Consider the following 16835-nt stretch of genomic DNA (forward strand, 5'->3'; position numbering starts at 1 on the left):
TTTGTGTCTAGTTTGGTGTTTATTTGATTCTGTGTTTTGGCCTGGCCTGCCAGGTGTTGCTCATCATAATTAGTCTGTGTATTTAAGTGTGTTCTGTCCTTACTTCCTTGTGGCGTCATTACCTCCGGTTACCCCTTGTTCCTGTCTACGTCTTCCTTGCGCTTTTGTTGTTCTGTCTAAGTAAGTGTTGTTAGTGTTCCGTTTTGTTGCCTTTTATTTTCGAGTTCACAGTTCGTTGTTTATTAATGCCAGCTCGGCTGCGCCGTTTATGTTCTTTTGTAACGTGCCGTTGTACTCAGTAAAGTCCGTCACTACACGTTATCCTGCCGCTTCTGCCGCCTGTCATTCCGCATATTGGGTTCTCCTCTCCTTCCCTCGCCACCTAATCCTAACAGGTGGGGACATGAACGTGTGTTGTCGGGCCTTACAAATACATTTGATTTGATTATGATTTGATTTGTTTCAATTTATCATACTACTCTTCAGCAGCATTATATTATCATAATATTTGATGAAAACTCTTGTGAAAAGAATAACATAATATATTTAAATTGCATTGTATTGATACGTTTTGAATTAAGATGAATCTTCTCTGTAGCACTAGTTCAATCAGAATCTTACCGCCAGTACCAGTCCCTGCTCCGGTTCCAGTTCCAGCTACAGTCCCGGTCCCGGTCCCAGTCCCAGGCCCGGTTCCGGTTCCAGTCCCAGGCCCGGTTCCAGTCCCAGTCCCGGTCCCAGTCCCGGTTCCAGTCCCTGGCCCAGTCCCGGTTCCACCTCCACCCAGTTGTCCTAGAATTTAACAGGGACAACAGGCAGAATGAAAGAGCCCTCACAATCATTTTCCTTTCGGTTCAAATCAACTTACATAGATTCAGATTCAGATCGTTTTATTTGCCATATGGACAAGTACAATGGAATTCTTACACTCCTTTTGCTCCACAGCATAAAGGACTAAAAAAGCAACAATTTACAGAATAAAAAGTAGGTATTTATCTTATATACAATAAACAATAAACTGTCTGCGGTATGTGCAATAAAAGAAGTACAACTAAGTATATTTAAATACAACTAAAAAGTTTAAATAAGTACACAACTACTGGTATCTGAATCATTACAAAAGTTACATCATTACACATTCTACAGAATGATGCCAGAACACACACATTCTTACCATATTTAGCAGCTTTAGATCCAGCCCCTGTACCATAGCCTAAAATCACAACCAAGCAAAGACAAAGTGACTACACACAGACATGGAGACAGCACAATAAAAAATATTTTAAGAATTATATATATATATAGTAAATTACCACATACATCTATAGTGAAATTATCTATTAATCTAGCAGAACTGAGTACTGCTACAATTCTCCTATTTATTGCCATGCTACTTACTAGTTATTACTTAATGCTCCGTACGTCCTGCGACCTTAGTTTAGTTTTAGTTTATTTATTTAGCACATTATTTAAAAACAGTGCTAGGAGGGAATGAAGCCCAAAGGGCTTGTACAAAGTTCCACTCCCGTCCCATCAATGTCCATAATCATATATGAACGAAATACATGTAAACATGGTCAAGAAAAGAAACTCAAAACAAGATCAGAGACATAAGGCAAACATTATAACGAAAAAATGGAAGATAGACACGGATAGATATCATGTTCAAAACACAGCAACAAGAGCCAATAACAAGACAAAAATAAAGAAAAAAAGTACAAGAAGGCAAAGGAGAGGAGAATAACATGTGAAAAATATATAATGAAGAAAAAGAACAAAAGAACCAGCCATATAGGTAACACTGTTACACAGGACTAACTTAAGTTGATGATTTATGATGAAATTAAATGGCCTTTTAGTTGCTTTCTAAAGATAGATAAGGAGGTTGTTGACCTCAATGATGAACTTAGAGTGTTCCAGAGTTCCTTATTCTGTTCAATTGATTTATTACCTATGCAGTGTTTGTATATTCTCACCTTACCTTCCACTGTTTGTACAACCCGTACCACGCCAGACTTTGCACACTATGACACTTTCAACTCAGAAATCATGTCAGGACTCTATTGCTCACAACATATCTCATACTACTTATTCAGTATTCCTCAATGTACATACACTTCCCTCCACAGACACAACCACTGTATGCCATGCCACTAATATTGATGTACATACTACAGTGGAGAGTGATACATTTGAAATGTATTTATTGAAAGGATAAACCCCATGAGATTAACCATCTAGTTTTTGATACACATATACAGTACATACATCCCTATTTGTCCCGTATTTGTTTGTAAGGTACCATGTGCTTATGTCATACTGTTTAAGCGGTTGATACTGTATGTCTTTGCGCCACTATCACCACGACAAATTCCTGTACACTCAGTTCGTGAATAAATAGTTTCTGATTCTAATCTAAATTACAGATTTAAACAAAAACAATCTAACACAAAACCAACCTCTATCATCCAACTGCAATCTCAAAATCTCATTCTCAACTCCCTGGTTGCCCCTCTGCCCGACTGAAGACCCACCTGTTCCAGCACCAGGTCTGAAGCCTCCTGGTCCATAACCAGTTCCAGCTCCACCAGGACCATAACCAGTTCCAGCTCCACCAGGTCCATAACCAGTGCCAGCTCCACCAGGTCCATAACCAGGACCAGTGCCAGCTCCACCAGGTCCATAACCAGTTCCAGCTCCACCAGGACCAGTACCAGCTCCACCGGGTCCATAGCCACCTATGTAATTCAACAAAATAAAATTTATATTATTTCACTGTCTGTAGGGGAGAACGGGGGACGTTGTCATACTTTCTACTCTAGTGTGAATTGCTCATCATCAAAACATCTTTCAATAGTCATTCCTACATTAAATTGAAGCTTAAGATGTTGGCTTGAAATGTGTATCCCTCTAATTTTCCAACGTATTGTAACAAAGAGTTAATCACCTATCAAAGACACTCTGACACATTGTGACAACCAACCCTATCATGGGGATGGCTGTCACAGACTATGGGGTTGGTTGTCACACCATGTGTCAGAGTGTCTTTGATAGGTGATTAACTCTTTGTTACAATAAGTTGGAAAATGAGAGGGATACACATTTCAAGCCAACATCTTAAGCTTCAATTTAATGTAGGAATGACTATTGAAAGATGTTTTGATGATGAGCAATTCACACTAGAGTAAAAAGTGTGACAAAATAATCTTAAAAAGAAGACAAGAAGGCAGAACTAAATTTGAAAGTTTAATTGCATTAACAAGTTGACAAAAATACATAACTTAATGCATCTTAACATGAACATAAACAGGAAACACATGTTTAGGCCATTCTATATAACAAAATAAGAACACAATAAATCGGCCTAACAATAATAGCCTACACAACATGTGACAACCAACCCCAAATAAAATGTGACGACCAACCCCAACTGGAATGTCTTGATAGCATCAAGGCTAACAGCCATCATCAACAACTAGTTAGCTAGCTAACAACAATCTAAACTATAGCTATCCCTTCACACTTTTTAAGGGTAATAATTGTTTCATTATAAACCAATTGTGTAAAAGCCTAGAAGAAAAATACTGAGGAGCGGAATCATGCTGATTTTAAAATTATATTCTTTATCTGAAGCATCATGCTGATTTTAAAACTATATTCTTTACCTGAAACAGCTCTATGATGCCGATTTATGTGTAATAATTTCAAACAGATATGACTCACGGGAGCTTCACACTTACCACCTCGTCCTACTCCACCTCCAAGTACCCCACCAGCTCCTGCTCCACCCTGGCCTGCCCCGGGATCAAATCAAATTAATCAGCTCCTCATAGAGATTTGGAATGTATTTCCATAATAATGTTATTGTGAATAGATTTGTGTGTTCATGTTCATACCATATTTAGCAGCTTTTGATCCGGGTCCATAACCTGTTAGAGAGAGAAAATGGAAATGACTGTGTTTAAAGCTGCACTATGTAAGACTGGCACCCTGTGGCTGATGGTTAAAGTCCACAAGCCTTCAGTTCAACCAAGCAAAGCTATGAAATATTAAGAGCACAAATAACTGTCCACTTGACAAGATTCAAGGTCAGTACCCATCTATGTCTATATTTGAACCACCTACCTCTGAAGAAATACAAGATATTATTTTAAATAAAAAAAACTCAGCAGCAGGTTATGATAATATTAAAAGTAGTCTGCTTAAAGAGGTATTACCATCAATAATTGAGCCATTGAACCACGTTTTTTCACTCTCTCTGGAAACAGGTGTTGTTCCAGGAGACTTGAAAGTGGCAAAAGTTATACCTCTGTTTAAATCTGGTGTTATTTTCCAATTACCGACCGATTTCTATATTACCGTCCATGTCTAAAATATTGGAGAAGCTGGTTTATACCAGAATTTTAAAACATCTTAATGACAATAATATATTATATGAACATCAATACGGTTTCAGACAAAAACATTCTACTTACATGGCCCTCTTACAGTGTATTGATAGAATTACAGATGCACTAGACAATAAGCAATTTTCAATTGGTATATTTCTGGATTTATCCAAAGCTTTTGATACTGTGGACCATAAAATACTTATATCAAAGCTTCAGAGGTATGGTTTGGCTGGCGATGTGATTAAATGGCTCAGTGACTATCTTTATAATAAGGAACAGTTTGTTTCCATTAATAGCGATGACTCTGACAGGGCAAAGCTAGTCTGTGGGGTTCCTCAAGGCTCTATACTTGGCCCCCTTTTATTTTTGATTTATATAAATGATTTTTCTTGGGTATCTCCTGGAGTATTCTCGATCTTGTTTGCTGACGACACCAACATTATAATGTCACATGGTACTTTGGCAGTATTAATTAGGGAAGCGAATGATGGTTTATCTTGTGTCTCAGATTGGTTCCAGACTAATAAACCATCGTTAAATGTAGACTAATTTAATTTGATTGTATTTTGTAATAAAGGTAAAAGTTATTCGAAAAAGGAGGCAAAGCTGAGTTCTGTTGAATTTTCTGTTGAAAATACATGATGGTGTGCAGTATGCAGTGATGGGCAGTAGCTAGCTACAAGTAGCGATGCTACATAGCTTAACTACATTTTTCAGTAGCGTGATCGCTACTTTTGAATCAAGTAGTGATCTCTGTAGCGCAGCTAGTTTTCTAATCAAGTAGTGCCGTAGCGTCAGCAAAACGCTACACGCTACATATCCGGAGAAACAGACACACAAAAAAATAGTGTCTTCGGTCCTGAGAGTGTCGTGTTCTTCTGTCCTGCAGCTGGATGCTATTGGAGAAAACCCACTATGATTGGTTGGTTGGTTTACATATGAGTATGACGACTCACGATTAGGCCAAAACATTCTGGGTAGGCCAATCAGAGGCAGGATAGGGCGGGACATGCCACTCCAGCTCGGCAAACCAGGAAGTAAAAAAAATCTAAACACAGAGTAGACCATGAATGAATGAACGAACCGTTAGTCCGCGCGAAATAGCAGAAGGATTCGATGTTTCCAGGGCTGATGGCATTGATGAAGATGATGTCAATAACAACAACATATGTGTTTATTGTGTCCGCCAAAAACGAAGCTTCTCTCAACATCCCACACGACCAGCACTAACTTGAGAACACATATATTCAGGTAAGCTGATGAAAAGCTTTCCCAAACAGCACACAAGTCAGTGCACTTTTTGTCAACAGATTTAACTAACATGTTTCACTGTAGGCAGAAAATGAACAATATTATGGGGGTGGAGAAAAGAAAAAACAAACTACCATAAATAGTACATACACTAAGAGGGAAAATATCACCTAGAGCAGTGGTTCTCAACCTGTGGGTCAGGACCCCCAGGGGGGGTCCCCACATGATTTTGGGGCCATGGAATGTTTTGTGAGTTACATATTTAAATACATTTGGTCATTTAGCTGACGCTTTCATTCAAAGCAACTTACAAATTGTGTACAACAAGTCAGCAGGAGTGAGTGGTACATCTAGCAGCCAAGGATAAGTAGTATTGTTTGTCTAGCAGTGTCGAGCTTGAGTGTTATACTCTTGAGTACATACTGTACTGTAGTAGTATAGACATATTAGCATAGTTGGTGGTAGTATAGACATGGTAGCATAATAGTAAAATGCAGTAAGACAGTTATTATTAGTTAAAATTCAGATATTGAAGAAGTGTGTTTTTGGTTGATAAAGTGGGCAGGTTTCAGCTAGGAGAGGGTATCAGGCAGCCAGAAGATGCAGAGTTTAGGGATAAATAATACATAAAGATAGAATAGAAAAGAAAAAGACCATTACTGCATCAAAAGTAATCAACAAACTATACTATAAAAACTGATCAAACCAAATGGTCTCTTTCTTTTCTTTTGTAGAGGCTGCACCCAGCTAAACTTGCCTTCCTGGATTTTGTACATAATACAAGTTCATGTTAAAAGGATGACACAAAAAGCCAGACCGAGGGCTTGTTTCAGTTTTATAATAAACAATCAAACTGAGCATTTATTTTGCCTGTCTATTTGTTTGATGGAAACTTGATCATGAAGTAAAAAAAAAAAAAAAAAGGTAGTGCCGATGTAGCTAGCTATTTTTGCCATATTCTTGTAGTGTAGCTTGCTACATTTATCTGGGGATAGCTTCCATTGTAGTTGAGCTATATTTAATCGAGAGTAACTTGTAGTGTAGCTTGCTACATTTTCCAAGTAGCTTGCCCATCACTGGCAGTATGGCACTACTGCGTACGAAACAAAACATCAATGGTTTTCATCAAAAAATCTGTTGACTATGAACTAAATGGAATCACAGATTTCTGAAAATGTCTCTCACTACATATTATATTATGTAGTTAGATACAAATACTACATTTGTCCCTTCTTACCATATTTCCGTGTTTTAGCACCTAAAAGAACAAACAAAAAAAGCATTATTTATAAGGGGGCTTACACTTATAAGCTTAGCTTTATTGTGCAACCATACATAATGTATCTGTTTTCTTATTTAGACACTGTCTTTAACTTACCACCAGGTCCATAACCAGTTCCAGCTCCAGGAACAGCTCCAGCTCCACCAGGTCCATAACCAGTACCAGCTCCACCAGGACCAGTACCAGCTCCACCAGGTCCATAACCAGTTCCAGCTCTACCAGGACCAGTTCCAGCTCCACCAGGTCCATAACCAGTACCAGCTCCACCAGGTCCATAACCAGTACCAGCTCCACCAGGTCCATAACCAGTACCAGCTCCACCAGGACCAGTACCAGCTCCACCAGGTCCATAACCAGCTCCACCAGGTCCATAACCAGTTCCAGCTCCACCAGGACCATAACCAGTTCCAGCTCCACCAGGACCAGTACCAGCTCCACCAGGACCATAACCAGTACCAGCTCCACCAGGTCCATAACCAGTACCAGCTCCACCAGGACCAGTACCAGCTCCACCAGGACCATAACCAGTACCAGCTCCACCAGGACCAGTACCAGCTCCACCAGGTCCATAACCAGTTCCAGCTCCACCAGGACCATAACCAGTTCCAGCTCCACCAGGACCAGTACCAGCTCCACCAGGACCAGTACCAGCTCCACCAGGTCCATAACCAGCTCCACCAGGTCCATAACCAGTTCCAGCTCCACCAGGACCAGTACCAGCTCCACCAGGTCCATAACCAGTTCCAGCTCCACCAGGACCATAACCAGTTCCAGCTCCACCAGGTCCATAACCAGTTCCAGCTCCACCAGGACCATAACCAGTTCCAGCTCCACCAGGACCAGTACCAGCTCCACCAGGTCCATAACCAGTTCCAGCTCCACCAGGACCAGTACCAGCTCCACCAGGACCATAACCAGTACCAGCTCCACCAGGACCATAACCAGTACCAGCTCCACCAGGACCAGCTCCACCAGGTCCAAAGCCAGTACCAGCTCCACCAGCACCAGCTCCACCAGGACCAAAGCCAGTACCAGCTCCACCAGGACCAGTACCAGCTCCACCAGGACCAAACCCACCACCAGGTCGATAGCCAGTACCTGCACCAACACCACCGGCTCCAAGAGATCCACTTAACATTCCTGTCAGGATAATAACAGAATTTAGCAAATAGAAATATGTACTTTTAAAAGTACCAGATGCAATGTAAACTGCAATTCTTCATTAGATAAATGAGAACTATACATACCATATTTACGGGCTTTCGCATCGGCATCATATCCTGAAATACAAACAATATATTTTAGAAGCCATTATAATGATTTACTTGTTAACCTCTTAACCTATTTAGCCCATGCGGTCACGTCATAAATCAATCTCTCCAGACTGTATGACATTAAGTAGCGTTTTCTTTCAAATGTATCCAAGAGTAAAGACCCTAACCATGTCACAACAGCAGTCATAGAGTATATTTTCAGCAATACGTTTGTTTACCAATAGGTTAAAGTGTTATTAGTGAGTTTTTCGTTTACTCAACCTAGTAACAGACACAATATTTCTGACACTGGGAATACATTCCATGAGATCCATAGATGTCCCTAGATACCAAGAACATGCAAATGGATCTTATAGAAGTGGAGCCATCTTCCATTTACTTAGGTATGTATTTTAGGCGGATTTTCAGAAAATAGGGCTAGGGCTTAACAGGTACACAATTACAACTTTTTTTACTATGAACTTTTTGTACACAGTATTTGTAGGAGTTGTAGGAATCTAGGATTCCCCCAAACCAAAACCGTATTCATTCAGAATTACCTCCGGGTCCGACTCCTGCCCCGCCGGGTCCAGCTCCAGCTCCACCAGGCCCATACCCAGCACCGCCTGGCCCATAACCAGCTCCACCAGGGCCAGTTCCAGCACCGCCTGGCCCATAACCAGCTCCACCAGGGCCAACTCCCCCAGGACCAGTTCCAGCACCGCCTGGCCCATAACCAACTCCCCCAGGACCAGTTCCAGCACCGCCTGGCCCATAACCAGCTCCACCAGGGCCAGTTCCAGCACCGCCTGGCCCATAACCAACTCCCCCAGGACCAGTTCCAGCACCGCCCGGCCCATAACCAGCTCCACCAGGGCCAGTTCCAGCACCGCCTGGCCCATAACCAACTCCCCCAGGACCAGTTCCAGCACCGCCTGGCCCATAACCAGCTCCACCAGGACCAGTTCCAGCACCGCCTGGCCCATAACCAGCTCCACCAGGGCCAGTTCCAGCACCGCCTGGCCCATAACCAACTCCCCCAGGACCAGTTCCAGCACCGCCTGGCCCATAACCAACTCCCCCAGGACCAGTTCCAGCACCGCCTGGCCCATAACCAGCTCCACCAGGACCAGTTCCAGCACCACCTGGCCCATAACCAGCTCCACCAGGACCAGTTCCAGCACCGCCTGGCCCATAACCAACTCCACCAGGACCAGTTCCAGCACCGCCTGGCCCATAACCAGCTCCACCAGGACCAGTTCCAGCACCGCCTGGCCCATAACCAGCTCCACTAGGACCAGTTCCAGCACCGCCTGGCCCATAACCAGCTCCACCAGGACCAGTTCCAGCACCGCCTGGCCCATAACCAGCTCCACCAGGACCAGTTCCAGCACCGCCTGGCCCATAACCAGCTCCACCAGGGCCAGTTCCAGCACCGCCTGGCCCATAACCAGCTCCACCAGGACCATATCCAAGACCACCAGCTACAATACCAGCCCCACCTCCTGGCTGACCTGGAGAGATATAAGGCATTTTAAATGTGTTGGAAGATTTAATAATGGGCAATGAGTAATCATTAAAAGCGTTCATAAAATGTTCATTGTGGTGGTTTTGTTTGGTATTTCTATTTTTCATGCATGTGCAAATCAATTACCATATTTTCTTGCTTTGGCTGAACCAGGACCATAACCTGTAGCATAAAACAAGATGAAGTCAACAGCTATAACAGACACTAAAACATGACCACTGTGCAATAATATACAGAATAATCAATTATAGAATCTGCACACAAATATACAGAATGACTCATTTTTAGATGTGAAGCAGCTCGGCAAATCACTACTCATACATTCAGTCGCTCACATTTAGCCGCTCTGCCCCTAGTGGTTTCACAGGCGATGTAGGCCTACTTTGTGTAAGAACCTACCTGCTCCAGGTACTGCACTTCCTCCAGGCCCGCCTCCTGTGCCAACTCCACCTCCAAATCCTGCCCCTCCCCCAGGAAGTCTCCCTGCTCCTTGACCGAGCACACCTCCTCCAGCTCCAACTCCACCTGGTAGAAAATCACAGAGCATAATAGGAATATCTACCGGTATTCTATATCTAATATATCTAAATATCTAATCTATTGGTTAGACATTCAGATACACCGGTTTATTTAGCAACTACATATTACATTGACCTAAATTTGTGATGACAGTGATTCTTGGCCTTACCGTATTTAGCAGCAGATTTGGCTGGGTTCTTCTTTGATTTGCCTGCTCCTAGAAATAAATAAAATGAAATAATATTCAATCTTAATTTTTCTTCTTCTGTGTATTCATCATTCTATGACTATAGAGTAGAGATGTCCTATATTATCGGCCTACCGATATTGGCATTCAAATGTAATATCGGAACTTATCGGTATCGGTTTAAAAAAACCTCTTACCTTGCGGGGGCCCACATGTGGGCCCTTTTTAGGACGATTTGCCCACAGGCACTTTGGCGACCCCTAGTGGCTCGGTGTGCATATTTTGTAATACAATATATATATTGAATTGAAGGCTTATTTGTTGCCTGTCGATAGCGACAAAATCCGTCAAAATTCCGTTCAGCGGTTCTCGAGTTACATGCCGGTATTTGAGGCTTGTGCAAAGTACACGGTATTGCGCAAAATAACACTCCCGACTCTTGGGGCTCTAGTTCCGTCAATCATTTGGCGATCTCGAACATGATTGTGGAGGGTTGTAGCCAGTGTGGCTTTCCAATGATACCCCATCTGGGGTATGAATCAGGGATCTAGGTGAAAAACTAACGAGCGTAAACAGGAAGAGAAAAACAGCTGAATGAATTGAAGTCTATGAGAAAACTGAGTTTTTCTTTTGTACACAGTTTACCAAAATCACTCCTAATCACTAATTTCTGAATGGATCTTTATGAAATTTGAAAGCCTCCAGGCATTCTTGGGAAATACTACCTTTGGACTACTAACTACTACAGAAAAACTTGAGTAACAAGTCTTTCTACAACTCAAGTTCAGACCTACAGTATGTTACTCTATTACGTTAGCACTAAAAGTGAATTTTCTTTCTGGAATCAGAAACTTCAGAATGTCATCTTTCAAAAGAGACCAGGCTCATGCATGTGCTATACGTATAAAGTGCTAAAAAAATTATGCAGTCCTCAAAAACTAAAACTGAAATGGACACTTTTGGGGCCGCAGGTTAAGCGGTTAAATTTCTTTTCAACCTTTATTTACCCAGGCAAGCAATAAGAACAAATTCTTATTTTATTTATTTATTTATTATTATTTATTTATTTATTATTTATTTATTTAAAAGTATGCATAATGTTGTGCATATTATATCGGTATCGGTTGATATCGGTATCGGAAATTAAGAGTTGGACAATATCGGGATATTGGATATCGGTAAAAAAGCCAATATCGAACATCCCTACTATAGAGTATACTGTGTTGCTGTGTACCTGACTTGGGTGAGATGAGAGGGTATCCACCGAACACTCCATTTAACTGCTGTCCACGGCCAGCTGAGGGAAGAATGAATGAAAGAAGAACAGCATTTACATTTATTTTTGCCTTTTTTTCCTTTGCTCCCATTTCCCCAATTTAGTTCTAATACCAATTCCCTTCCTGGTCGTTAAGCTGCCCCCTACTGTCGGTCTGGGGAGGGTGTAGACTACAACATGCCTCCTCTGATACATGTGGAGTTGGCAGCTGCTTCTTTTCACTGGGAGGGCGTACGGCACTTAGAGGTTACAGCGTCTCTGTGGTGGTAGGCGAGTGCTTAGACCTCTACATTACCCAGCCGCTCCAGTGCTTAGACCTCTACACTACCCAGCCGAACCCAGTGTTTAGACCTTAGTCTACACTACACAGCTGCTCCAGTGCTTAGACCTCTACACTATCCAGCCACTCCAGTGCTTATACCTCTACACTATACCCCAGCTGTCCCAGTGCTTAGACCTCTACACTACCCAGCTACTACTCAGCCAAACGACACCAATCATCATCGGCACCAACACCACCCTCACCAGATCCGGACCCATCACACTCACCATCACCCCCTCCCCCCTAGTCCGCCACCTCTGTGTCATCCTCGACCCCACCCTCTCATTTGACCCCCATGTCCGCTCCATTGTAAAAACTTCATATTTTCACCTCCGCAACATTGCCAAAATCCGTCACTGCTTCTCCCCCCCTGCTGCTGAATCCCTCATACACGCCTTCATCTCCTCCCGCCTGGACTATTGTAACTCCCTCCTCATTGGCATCACCTCCCGCTCCCTCCATAAACTGCAGATGGTCCAAAACTCAGCCGCCCGCCTCCTCACTAACACCCGGTCCCGTGAACACATCACTCCTGTCCTCCACTCCCTCCACTCACTCCAGATCAAGGAACGCATCAACTTCAAAGCCCTCCATAGCCTGGCCCCCCCCTACCTGACTGACCTCCTTCTCCCCTACCGCCCCACCCGTTCCCTCCGGTCCTCTTCCACTCTTTCCCTCACTGTCCCGTCATCCAAACTCAAACGTTTTGGTGACCAGGCATTTTCACGAGCTGCACCCCGACTCTGGAACACCCTCCCTCAGACCATCAGAGACTCTCCCTCACTCTCCACCTTCAAATCCAGACTCAAAACCTACCTGTTCTCCCTAGCATTCAACCTTCCTTACGCATAACCACCCTCCTCCCACCTACCACCCTTTTCCCCCTGCCCTACGTTCTCTCCTCTCCTGTCCCCCCCCCCACCCCCCTCGGTTTCCCTTACTCATTTCCCGACTGTCTCCCCTACTGACTCCTGTATTTGTTATCCGTTACTCATGGTTTTATGTTCTTGTGTATTCATATTGTTCTCCGTTTCCCTGTGGTTCTATGTTTCTTTGTTTTCTTAGTTTTTTGCCTATTGTAAGCGACTTTGGGTCATTGAAAAGCGCTATACAAAATAAATGAATTATTATTATTATTGCTGGCTTACTAGCTTGGCTCTCTGGCACATCTAAATGGAATGGAGCCATTATTAATTATTATTAGTTACAGATATGCTTACCCTGCTATGACACGTCAACATGTCTGCCGTGTAAAAAATATCTGTTTCTGACACTCACCTCCATTACCAACTCCAGCTCCAGCTCCAGCTCCGACTCCTCCCTGGCCCAGTATTCCGCTGCCTGTGAGGAGAAGGGGCGACCGTAGTGATTATCAGGGATATGAACAACAGCGTGTGTGAATACTGAGCTGTGATTGCCTGAGAAGTGGCCATTATTTCTGCACAGTCTGTTTAAAGAGAAGTCGGTTCACTCCGCAGCCAGCTTGATAACGGGGACTAACAAGACCCGACCCCTGTCTCTTTGAATGCATTGCTAAGGAAAAAGTCAAACTTTTCAATCTTATTTTCTTTTCAGAATTATATTTTCCAGTGAAAAGCTGTACTCTGGGCATTACTTAGTTTAAATGACCTTCGCAGCTACGCCTCAGGCCCAATGCACAACCTCTGTGTCATTTAAACTGCCTGGCCTCTCATTCATCATCCCTTATATATTATCCATTTGCAAGAAATAGCTATATTATAATGGCACTGTATGTCTGCCTACTGAGTGGTATAGACTCACCAGTCTGGGGTGTAAGTCCTGAACCTGTAGCCACACCAGGGAGAACACCACGAGCAACGAAACCTAACCAGGGAATGAGGGGGGAACAGGAGATAATAATCACATCACTGATAAACAGTCACAGTAGCCTATATACACTATATTTGTTCCTAGACATACCTTGGCCAGGTACAAGTCCACCTTGGTAGAGTCCAGGTATTCCAACACCTATATGAACAAAACAGAGAACATAATAAAATAAAATGTAAACCTCCAACCATTCTGGTCTATGATATGATCAGTAAGATCTTCGAAAGAGAAGTTGCCGCCCAACTACACCAACACATGTCCAACCATGAGCTCTATGAACCCCTTCAATCCGGTTTTAGAGCAAATCACAGCACAGAGACTGCCCTAATTAAAATCACCAACGACCTCCTCATCTCAGCTGGCTCTGGACACATCAACATTCAAATTTTTCTCAACCTGTCTGCTGCATTTGATACAGTCTGCCACACTACCCTTCTGGACCGCATGTATGACTACCGCAGCGTCACTGGCACAGCTCTCTCCTGGCTCCAGTCATATCTCTCAAACAGGAAACAGTTCATCACCATCAACAACTCCAGATCCCCCCCTGCCCCAGTCAACCAAGGAGTACCATAAGGTTTTGTCCTTGGCCCCCTCCTTTTCATAATCTACATGCTTCCCCTTGGCCAGATCATCCGCCACCATGGCCTCAACTTCCACTGCTACAGTACGCCGACGACACTCAACTCTATGTATACACCAAACCCTCCACTCAGCTCCCTCCCCAGTCCCTGTTGAACTGCCTGCACGACCTCAAAACCTGGATGTCATCAAACTCTCTCAAACTCAACAGTAACAAAACAGAGCTTATGGTTGTGGCTTCCAAGGCACTCAGGAAGATTGGGGATCTAGTCCTCACCATTGATGGCTGCTCCATTCTACACAACCTAGGTGTAATTCTGGACTCCACACTCTCATTTATCCCCCATATAAAATCTGTCACTAAATCAGCCTTTTTTCACCTCAAGAACATTTCAAGACTCCGGCCCTCACTTACAGACTTTGTGGCTGAGACCCTCATCCACGCCTTCATAACCTCCCATTTGGACTATTGTAATGGAGTCCTATCCGGGGTGACCCACAAAGCCCTGGATAGGCTCCAGTACGTTCAGAACTCTGCCGCCTGGGTTCTCACCCGCACCAAACCCTGGCAGCACATCACTCCCACCCTCATACACCTTCACTGGTTTCCCGTAAAATCTCGTGTCACTTTCAAGATCCTCCTGTTCACATATAAATCCCTACACACCACTGCCCCTCAATACCTATCCGACCTTCTCCACACCTACACCCCCTCCCGGAATCTCCGCTCCTCTGACACAGGCTTACTCACCATCCCACAAGCCAGGTTGCGGACCATTGGGGACAGGGCTTTTAGTGTCGCTGCCCCCACCCTTTGGAACTCCCTCACCATGGACATCCACTTTAAAAACCTGCTGAAAACCCACCTCTTCACCCACTCTGATGCTCCTTAGCATCCTGTTCATTCTGTTTGTTCTATTTTGTTTTGTTCTGTTGTTCTGTTCTGTTTGCTCTGTTTTGTTTTTGTAATTTGTTTCTCAGTTTAGGCCACCATTATCCCTTTCCCCCCTCCCCCTTTTTTGTAAAGCGCCTTGGGTATGTGAAAGGCGCTATATAAATCCAAGCCATTATTATTATTATTAACCTGTAGGATTTGTAGTTTACCTGGAATTTGTTTAGAGGCTTTACTCTTCCCTCCAGGTCCCCCTCCGGAGACTCCTGTCTGTGGCAGCACTGGACCTGGAACAAGAGATTACATTATTTTAAAGGTGCACCCTGCAATCCAAATGTTAACAAAAGGGTAGCCCCACCACCGAACACTAAATATTGGATGGGAGCCTTTTTACACTCAAAGGAATGTGCCTGATCTTTCGGTGTGGCAGTGTGCGACAGCTAAACATACGTTTTACATAACTTTTTAATTTCCTTAACATTTCATATGGAGTATTTTTTATACATGCCATAATATGTACTGTACAGACTGATGTAATGTTAGATCTAATCACTTACCTCCTGCTGGCACAGCAGCTCCACCAGGACCAAAGCCAACTCCTGCTCCACCAGGCCCATATCCTGTTCCACCAGGCCCAACTCCTGCTCCACCAGGCCCATATCCTGTTCCACCAGGCCCGACTCCTGCTCCACCAGGCCCATATCCTGCTCCACCAGGCCCAACTCCTGCTCCACCAGGCCCATATCCTGTTCCACCAGGCCCGACTCCTGCTCCACCAGGCCCATATCCTGCTCCACCAGGCCCAACTCCTGCTCCACCAGGCCCGACTCCTGCTCCACCAGGCCCATATCCTGTTCCACCAGGCCCATATCCTGCTCCACCAGGCCCATATCCTGCTCCGCCAGGCCCATATCCTGTTCCACCAGGCCCGACTCCTGCTCCACCAGGCCCATATCCTGCTCCACCAGGCCCAACTCCTGCTCCACCAGGCCCGACTCCTGCTCCACCAGGCCCATATCCTGTTCCACCAGGCCCATATCCTGCTCCACCAGGCCCAACTCCTGCTCCACCAGGCCCATATCCTGTTCCACCAGGCCCATATCCTGCTCCACCAGGCCCAACTCCTGCTCCACCAGGCCCATATCCTGTTCCTCCAAGTGCTGTTCCAGCTCCACCTGATGTAGAGAAAATTTTACTTTGATTATATGACTGATTGGTGTGATATTTGTTGGGAGGAAGTGGCGCAGCTATATCTATCCTTGTAGCAAAATGTACTTCCTAGCATGTGATTTTTGTGAAAAGTGAAAATCGAACAAAGTGTTCACGAGTAACACGTCAATTGTTTTGTACAATGCATTTTTTTTAATTGGGTGTGTGGCAGTCATTGGTCTCGCAACTTTCTGAAAAAAACAATGAATGACATTGGTCCCACATGTGAGAATTGGGTGAACAGCCTGAACAGTTATATTTGTTTTTATGCATTGGTACACCAATATCTATT

At 43.9% G+C, this 16835-nt stretch overlaps 1 protein-coding gene across 11 annotated transcripts in view; it reads right to left on the reverse strand.

Moving 5' to 3' along the window:
- elnb (elastin b) overlaps positions 1 to 16835 on the reverse strand; it is a 65386-nt gene that overhangs the window by 27342 nt on the left and 21209 nt on the right. For 10 of the 11 annotated variants that reach the window (XM_084320673.1, XM_084320670.1, XM_084320669.1 and 7 more), the window contains exons 10-27: positions 15892 to 16509; positions 15547 to 15621; positions 13951 to 13998; positions 13792 to 13854; positions 13288 to 13350; positions 11646 to 11708; positions 10394 to 10441; positions 10105 to 10230; positions 9832 to 9867; positions 8738 to 9691; positions 8172 to 8204; positions 7021 to 8064; positions 6880 to 6900; positions 3897 to 3929; positions 3741 to 3794; positions 2535 to 2738; positions 1175 to 1213; positions 622 to 792 (exon numbers count right to left, since the gene is read on the reverse strand). In XM_084320673.1, coding sequence (XP_084176799.1) covers positions 622 to 792; positions 1175 to 1213; positions 2535 to 2738; positions 3741 to 3794; positions 3897 to 3929; positions 6880 to 6900; positions 7021 to 8064; positions 8172 to 8204; positions 8738 to 9691; positions 9832 to 9867; positions 10105 to 10230; positions 10394 to 10441; positions 11646 to 11708; positions 13288 to 13350; positions 13792 to 13854; positions 13951 to 13998; positions 15547 to 15621; positions 15892 to 16509 — 3693 coding nt within the window. The remainder of the gene's footprint in view (positions 1 to 621; positions 793 to 1174; positions 1214 to 2534; positions 2739 to 3740; positions 3795 to 3896; positions 3930 to 6879; positions 6901 to 7020; positions 8065 to 8171; positions 8205 to 8737; positions 9692 to 9831; positions 9868 to 10104; positions 10231 to 10393; positions 10442 to 11645; positions 11709 to 13287; positions 13351 to 13791; positions 13855 to 13950; positions 13999 to 15546; positions 15622 to 15891; positions 16510 to 16835) is intronic. The other variant, XM_084320671.1, reaches the window with a different exon arrangement.

This window comes from Notolepis coatsorum, assembly GCF_963971535.1.
Source record: "Notolepis coatsorum genome assembly, chromosome: 8".
Lineage (NCBI taxonomy): Eukaryota > Metazoa > Chordata > Actinopteri > Aulopiformes > Paralepididae > Notolepis > Notolepis coatsorum.